This window comes from Humulus lupulus, chromosome 7 (genome assembly GCF_963169125.1).
Source record: "Humulus lupulus chromosome 7, drHumLupu1.1, whole genome shotgun sequence".
Classification (NCBI taxonomy): Eukaryota; Viridiplantae; Streptophyta; class Magnoliopsida; order Rosales; family Cannabaceae; genus Humulus; species Humulus lupulus.
Genome location: NC_084799.1, coordinates 182,001,079 through 182,010,048, shown reverse-complemented (window position 1 = coordinate 182,010,048; position 8,970 = coordinate 182,001,079). Strand labels below are relative to the sequence as shown.

General features: G+C 33.0%; 1 protein-coding gene across 1 annotated transcript; it reads right to left on the bottom strand.

The window, feature by feature from the left end:
* On the bottom strand, positions 1 to 2,091 carry LOC133788905 (NADH dehydrogenase [ubiquinone] 1 alpha subcomplex subunit 8-B). Its single transcript, XM_062226551.1, has 2 exons — positions 1,887 to 2,091; positions 1 to 339 (listed from the first exon to the last, which is right to left on the bottom strand). Exons 1-2 carry the CDS (start codon positions 2,072 to 2,074, stop codon positions 207 to 209), a joined length of 321 nt encoding a protein of 106 aa, XP_062082535.1. The 5' UTR covers positions 2,075 to 2,091; the 3' UTR covers positions 1 to 206.
* Positions 2,092 to 8,970: the final 6,879 nt, after the last annotated feature.

Here is an 8,970-nt window from a genome sequence, read left to right as displayed (position 1 = left end):
TGAGAAACGAAAACATCAATCGATATCTGCAAATTATGGTTTTAACATATCCATGCTTAATGCATTATTCCTCAGAAAAATCTTTTTAACATACAAAGAAGATAAGATAAATCTTAAAGAACCATATCAGAACTGATTGAATTGAAACAACAGCACTGCAAAATTGTCCAAATTATTGCAACAATTGAAACAGTTGGACCAAGATCTCATTCCAAAGGGCATGCTTTCTCAAATGCTTGCTGCTCTTTGCGACATAAATCAAACTCGTTTGTATTGTAATACATGCATCCAACATAATCATCCATCTCTTTTGTGCACTTCTGGTGAAGATCTCTCAACCTGCAATAAAACAACCAAATAAAAATCATGTTTTACAGTGAAACGTAAAAGAAAAAAAGATTACTTACAATTCTACCAGTGCAATGTAAGATAGTCTTTTATCTAATTTACCAAGAAAACTAAACCTCTCTAAGTTAAAATATGAAATGTAAAACAAAGTTTCTCTTCAAAATAAAAGTCCCCATTAAATTGCAAATGAGAATGTACTAATAGGGATGAGTAGGAAAATGATGCAATATACTTCCAAATGCTTAGGATCGTATCACCAAATTCTTCAACCTATTACGAGATTGATGAGAATGTTGTTTGCTATGTCAAAATTGAAGAATTTGATATATATTTTTTGCATATATTAATATATATAAGACTCAAGAACTATTCATTGATAGAGAAAAAACTGAAAGATGATAAGATGTTCTCATTGGTTCAAAAAAGAACTCCAACTCCAAACTAGTTCTCAAAACAAACTGAAAGATGCCTAAATTTCCTTTCAAGCCACAGACCACGAAATGGTCATAATGGCTCTATTCTATTCAAAATTTGATATCTTATCATCGATGTATAAACAGCATATTGTCATACACACATAATGATTAATTCAATATTGAAAATATCATTACTTCATAAATAAAAAGATGAGCATGAATGCAACCAGTAGGCCAGCAAATAGTCATAATGGCTCTATTCTATTCAAAATTTGATATCTTATCATCGATGTATAAAAAGCATATTGTCATACACACATAATGATTAATTCAATATTGAAAATATCATTACTTCATAAATAAAAAGATGAGCATGAATTCAACCAGTAGGCAGTGACATTATAAAATATAGCAATCAAAGAATTATGCTTCAAAAGAAAAATTCAAACAAACATAGTTGGCCTTGGAAAAAAAAAACTTCAGAGCCAAGCCAGTTGAAGCTTGATGAATATCAAGCTAATATGAAACCCCTAAGAACAAGCCTTGAAGATGGAACTTTAGTTCAAAAGTTTCTGTTTCATAAAATTGTTAAACGCTCACTATAAATTAAATGCAAAACAAATGTAAAATCTTTAAATTGGAAACTAGATCAAAATTTTGCACATTCTCTATCTCAAAATTGTTAAGCACTTCTAGTAGTAAACATGTACAGTCCATGCTAACAGATCCATAATGAGTGATAATGAGAACAGAATATTATCAAAAATGTTTGCCCTTCCCTTTCATTAATGCTTTATATAATTTTTGACACAATTTGAATGAATCCCTCACCTAATTAACTCACATAGAATCAAAATCGATAAAGCAATCAATGTAATCTAAGTAGACGGAGTCCTTTATCATCAAAAGTCTGTGTTAAGCACCAAACAATATACCTATTCTCTCATTTATCAATGTAATCTAAGTAGACGGAGTCCTTTATCATCAAAAGTCTATGTGTTAAGCACCAAACAATATACCTATTTTCTCAGTTATCAAAAGAAGCCCCCCAAAAGATTCAAATAATTTAAAGTGAAGGAATCCAACTCAGAAAAAAAAAATTCGAAGTTTGATAGAACTCACAGGCCAAGGACACATCGAGTAACTTGCTGGCCCTTATCGAGACATTTCTCAGGGTTTGGGTCATTCTTCTTGCACTTGAGGAAAGCTACGTTCTCCGCTTGGCATCTGAACGCAATCTGCTTCGACGACGCCATCAGCACCGCTGATGTTGGTATCGGATCTCCGGCAGCATCCACGGCGCTCGACATTCCCAAAATTTGATCACCTTCACACAATTACCCAATAAATAATTAAATAACTAACATATTCATTGACACATTCCTTCCCGTTTGGTCGTCGAGAAAGTGTCAGAAAATATAAGAAAAAAAAACAAAAAACTAAAATTGTTTGATTTAATCAGCCCTTGCAAATATTAAGATTCAGAGTCCCTTTTAGAAGATGTTCATTGGGTAATATGGTTCAGTGAAAATCATTTCGAAATCAATGTGAATTGGCATTCGCGGGTTGAATTGAGCTGAAGAACATAAAAATAGGTAGGAATTTTCTAAGGAACCAAACAGAAAAAAACATAAAGGTGTTTACCGCGGGGGAATGGGTGAGAAGAGAGGGGGAGGGTCGTCTCGTCCACTCGTTGCGAGGCCGTCTGAGAGAGAATCAGAGCTCAGGACAAGAAAAAAAATATGAGGGGAGTGAGGGAGAAAGAGGGTCAGCCGATTAGGGATTTGGGGTGAAGACTTTTGACATGAGTAATTGAGTGATTAAAATTTGGTTTTTTTTCCCATTTTCTTTTTTAAGAATTTAGCCCTTGTTTTAAATTTTCATTTTTTTTTTGCACTAAAATTTTCAATAATTATAAAATAGCACAAGTTTAAATATTTTTCTTATTCTATTAATTATGCCAAATATAATATTTTGTGTTCAGAATTAGTCAATATAAGACCTGAATATTTATATTTTATATAAATTAATAAATTTTAATTCCTTAAAAAAATTAGAACAACTTATGTTAAGAAATTTAACAAAAAAAAATTCATTTAGAGTGTGATAATAATTATGTAACTTGTTACTTTACAATTTATATGCATATACCATATTTTGTTAAGAGTTTTATTTAAATCTTTCTTTATCCTTTTATCTCATTTTAAATTGTTGAAATTATATATAAAAATATTTATTATAAAATTTTATCAATATTCTAGTGCATTAAACAATGACTTTTTTATTGCGATAAAAATTCCCACTTAATTTGCCAATAGTAATTAAATTCTCAACTTTAAAATTTTAGCATTTACGTTTAGAGACTGAGGCTTATAAAAAAGTAGTCTTTTGAAGAAGGTGTCTTATTGGCCTTTTTATAAGAGCATTCTCAATGAGTCTTCTACTTCATTTTTTAAAATACTTCATCAAAACACACATCTTTTTATTTTACTTCTAAATTTTACATTATATCATACATCAGCTTCTCTATATATTTCTCTACATCATTTAAATATTATATCTTTAAACATATTTTATTACTTAAAGTAAAATAAAATAATTAAAAAATAATAAATATATACTAAATGGATAAAGAAAGCTTATAAAGAAAAATAATAATATTAAAATATTATATAAAATATATGTAAATGTAAATATGGATTAATTGGAGTTTGTGCATAGTTATTATAAATATATGTATAAAGAAGCTGATGAAATATGTTTTTATGAGTTTTAGCTAAATATTATAGAGAAAGTGTATTACAAAATATATCACCAAAACATACATTTTTATAATTTACCTCAAACTTTTACATTATACCATACATCTGATTCTCTATTTTTTCTCTACATCATTTATATATTATATTTTTTAAAATATTTTATTCATTTTAAAAAATAAAATAATTAAATATAATAGTATCATACTCATATATATATATATATATATATACAAAAGTTTATAAAAAAAATAATAAAATATTTATAGCTTGATGAATAGTGTTTCACTACATATAGAGAAATATTATTCATTTAGGTAAAAAAATATAACTTTACATCATCTATTGGAATACTACTTAACCATTTTTTCTCTATATTATAAAGAATAACACATTTTAGCTCATCCATTGGGAGTGCTCTAAATAGTTTTTTTTACTAATAACTTCGTTTGTATATTAAACCCAAACACCCATAAAAAGTAGGGGTGCACAAGAGTCGAATTTTCGGGTTTCGAGTTTATTGGGTTCGAGTTTTGTGAGTTTCGGGTGGAGAAAAATGGTACCGAAACGATCTGAATTTTTTGGATTTTTTCGGGTTTCGAGTTTTTCGGGTTGGATTCGGGTTGGGCTGGGCCTTTTGGGTTTTGGGCCGAAAAGGCCAATTTTGCAAAAATACCATTTTTAAATAAAAATGAAAAAACATTATGTGTGATCAGATAAAGTTTATTTTTGTTCACTAAATATACTATTTTATGTAAATTTTCCTTTATACAATTCTAACTACCAAGAAATTAATTAAAAAGTTAACTCAAAAATCTAAATTAACTAACATATCAAGTTTTCTTTAAAAATGAATATTACCCATATAATGTAATTTTTCTTTTCCAAATGTTTTGTCATTTAAACAATGTTATTATACATCCTTTCATTTTTTTTTTTAAAAGTAAGAAATGAAAAGAAAGAAGAAGAAAGTTAAAATATAATGTCAATCAAAAGTCCAAAAACACTTAAAATACAAACAAAGTTCAAATTACCAATTACAAACATAAAAAATGTCAAAGTCCCAAAATACAACCATAAACAAAGATAAAGTCCATAAACTAAAGTACATAACTAGTTAACTACAAAACCATAATAAAGTCCATAAGTCTACAACCATAAACATAAAGTCCATGAAAATTCAAAATACAAAGAAACTTCATGCCATTTCCTTCCTTCCTTTCCTTCATTCCTTTCAAAATTCAAATAAAAAAATTATTAAATAAAAGAAATAAAGGATAATAAATAACAACATACTAAGTAAAGGCAGGCACGAATAAATTCTTACAAGAAATTCTTTTAATTCGTAGATTGTTGTGCAGATGAGGCTGAAGACTGAAAATTGACAGAGGATGCCCAGCACTTGTAGGATCATTGGTCATCTCTACAAATATTATTAATATAAAAGATAAATATTAGATTATAAAACATTTACACACTTAAAATAGATATTTATAATGAAAATCCAAATAAAATGCAATAAACTACCTGACTCAAGATACTATGATGTTTGAAGCGCTTCTTCTTCATCCATATAGTCTCGAACAATGATGGGTTGATGTGATCCGCTCCACCAGTTATTGAGACAAATTAATGCTTCGACCATCCTTGGGCTTAGTGAGCTTCTAAAAGAATCTAAAATTCAACCTCCTATATAAAATGCCGCCTCAGAAGCAACGGTGGTAACCAGTATAGTTAACACATCACGAGCCATAAGTGATAAGATCTTGTACTTGCACCCACTACTAGCCCACCATCCCAAAACATTCAAATTCTCACTTGGTTGCTCAGGTTCCTCTTCCAAATATTTATCAACCTCATTTTTTGTCATTCCATCATCCTTCTCCAATATCCGTGCCACAAACTCATCATGCAAATTTCGTGACTTCTTCTTGGCACTAGGTTGACCACTAACAGGCATGACGAATGTGGATGAAGCACTAACAATAGAGGTTGACTGTAGCTGAGTCATAGATGTCGATGGATGAAGACTTGATGTTGTCTCATTATATTGATCAAACATTGCCCGCATTGTCTTCTCTACCCTTTTCACCATCTCTTTGCACGTCATCTCATCATAAGTAGCACTAAAGCGATGACTGAGATAGTCAAGCTTGTATCTTGGGTCAAGGACCAAGGCAATTAGAAGTGCCTCATTGCAATTATCAAGTTTTCCCCAATACTTGTCATACTTTACTTTCATGCTCATTGCCATTGTCCTCAATAACTCATTCTCATCATCGTCAGCTGCTAAGTCATACAACTCATGTTTCATATTATAGATCTCAATGAAGTACTTATTAGCAGTAACATAAGTAAACCCACTAAACTTTAATGTTATTTCGTAAAAAGTCTCCAAAAACCTCAAAAACACTAGAGCATTATTCCTATCAACAACAATTGGGGGGGGGGGGGGGGGGGGGGGGGGGGCTCCTTTGGTTTTCCATCTTTGTCAACCTCATCAAAATATTTCATATAATTAGCATCTAGTTGCATCCTGTCAAATGCCTTCCGAAATTATATTGTACAATTGAGCATTAGATATGTGGAGCTCCACCTTGTTGGGACATCTAAACACAGAAGCCATTTACATTCAATCCTTTCTTGCATGACACGCTCCTTAAAAAAATTTAGCCTAGAAGGAGAAGACCTAACAAACCTCACAACATTTCTAATTGCTGCAATTGACCCATGTTTTTCCTTCAACCCTTCAGTGACAATTAGGTTCACTATATGAGCGCAACACCTCATATGTAAAAACTTTCCATCCAAAATTAGGCCCTTCTCTTTCTCCTTGAATTGTTGCCTCAAGTATCTAATGGCAACATCATTAGAAGAAGCATTGTCTACCGTAATGGTAAACAACTTAGAGATGCCCCAATCTAAAAGACATAACTCGGTCTCATTGCCAATGGCTTCCCCTTTATGATCTACCACTTGGCAAAAATTGATAATTCTTTTCTGATACTCCCAAGAATTATCAATCCAATGAGCAGTGATGACCATGTAATTCATATTTTGAATGGAAGTCCAAGTATCGGTAGTAATCGATATCCTCTCACGACTCAAAATATTTTTCAATGTCACCTTCTCCTCCCTATATAAGTTCAATACATCTCTAGCAACAGTCATTCGAGAAGGGATCTCAAACCTAGGTTGGAGTGTTTTGACAAATATTTTGAACCCTTCACCCTCGACATGTCTAAATGGCAACTCATCCAATACAATATATTGTGTGAGGGCTACCCTACAAGCTTCTTTGTTATAAGCTACCGCTACTAAGCTTGTTTCCCCCTCTTTCCCTCCCTTTACATGTTGAAAGTTTAAAGTCTTTTGTTTCTGCTCATCAATCTTAAACGGACTTAGCTCGCATACTTTCCTAAAATGGTTCCACAAATGACTAGTCCCATGTTTTCTAGTGCCACACAAGAAGTTAGACCCACAATAATTACATATACACTTGGGGGGAGGAGACTCTTCGTAAGGATCTGTCGAGGGTGGAGGAGGATCTTCCTTAGTAAAATGATCCCAAACAAATGACCATTTTCCCTTTGTTTTCCCAGTACTACTAGCACTAGGGATGGGTGGTCTAACCCTCTTTCTAGCCCTAGTTTTTCTACCCTGTTCAGTAGGAGGAGTAGGGTTTTCAGTCTGAGTGAGAGGTGGTTGATCTTGATCATCTATCGGGGGAAGAGTTTCATCTACCTCACCAATATCCATTACCTAATACAACATATTTAAGAAAAAACTAATCAACAGAGCAACACACAAGCCTATAATCCACTAAGTAAAGGCATGCACGAATAAATTGTATCATTAGTTATTTATTCCCTTGGATAAATTGTATAAATTAGGTTTAAAAACATTATGGAATAAATTGGGTGAAGAAGCTCAATCGCCCCAAGAGCTTGGAATTCCCTTGGAGTCTCAGCAACAACCGGTTTAAGCCTTAGAGTGATGGTTTATAATTTAGAATTGGTTTGTGAATTTGACTGCCTTTGTTTTTTTTTGTTATGATAATGTTTCAAATTTTAGTGTACTTTGAATGCCCTTGTTGAATTGATAACTCTAGTATAAATTGACGCTGTTTTTCTCTTACATTAGTGTTGTTTGATGGATTTAGCTAGTCTCTTGTTCAATTTTAGTCTCTTATAAATTTTAGTGTACTTTGAATGCTCTTGTTTTTTTTTTAGTCTCTTATAAACTTCAGTGTACTTTAGTTATAAAATTGTACCATAATTTATATTGTCTAATTGGTAAAAGCACTGTTGTACCCAGTTTTCGAGCCATGTTAAATGTGACCTCGAAAGTTGGATTCACAGACAATTGGACTTGTAAGGTTTAGAGTATGCTCTAGGACTAAATATCGAGCCTGAAAGACATAGAAGACCTCGAATATGGTGACCTCGAAGTGTACATGATCTCGAAAGGTAGCTTCGAAGACGCATCCATCCTCAGGGATGACCTCGGATCAGGGGTCCCGAGCTCGACGCACATACGATCTTGAAAGCCATGTGACTTCGGGAGATGTCTCTAGCTCGAAAGCTGACGAGAAACCTGGGAAGCTAAAGCCTTGGAGATATATGATAAAAACCTTGAATATCTATAAGTGTTGTCCATACGAGATGTAATCCTCATTTATTACTGTAAATCCCCTAGAATCGTGGGATATTATTTGGTCAGTTATACGTCCCCTGGTCTTCAGGGGACGTTTCCTTTTATATTTGATTATAGGCATTTAAAGCCATTTATTTTATTTACACAAAAAGAGTAACTACCCAAAATATGTGGGATAGTATTCCGCAGCCTTCTCTATAAATAGAGAGGTCATGCGCCATTGTAAAAGAGAGAAAAATTTCTGAATCTTGAGAGAAAACTCTGAAGAATTCATGCTTAAAGAATTTTCAGAGATAATCTTGAGTTTAATAACAAAGACTCGTGGACTAGGCAGATTTAACTGCTGAACCACGTAAAAATCGTGTGTTTGTATTGTCATATTTTAATTGGCCATTATCAGTTATTGTTTACGTGCTCTCCTTTCACTGTTGACGAAAAACGGCGTCAACAGTTTGGTGCTTTCATTGAGAGCCTTAATCATTCATCCCTGAGAAAATCATGGCCACAAACATTCAGAACATACCTGAAGAAAATTACCCAAGACGTCCTGGAAAACAGCCAATGGAGAATCCGGATGTTGAAGAGAGAAGTGGGTCTTCTGATTCCCGGGGACCACCTCCTCCACCAAGAGATGAGGATATGTACTACAATCCTGAACGGTACGTTCCTATTGTGGAACTTGATTACCGGCAGTTGAAACAGCTATTGGCAGAGGCCAACAAACGGAATGAGGAGTTGACAAGGATAGTCACAGAGGCGCAGGTGGCTCAGCCCCCGCCTCCGCGCGAAAA

What these genes read in the sequence shown, in the direction of transcription:
- LOC133788905 (XM_062226551.1), bottom strand. Translation starts at nt 2,074, where the DNA reads ATGTCGAGCGCCGTGGATGCTGCCGGAGATCCGATACCAACATCAGCG. An exon ending in ACTCGATGTGTCCTTGGCCT is followed by an intron (nt 340 to 1,886) that starts GTGAGTTCTATC and finishes GTTTTATTGCAG; the next exon opens with GTTGAGAGATCTTCACCAGA.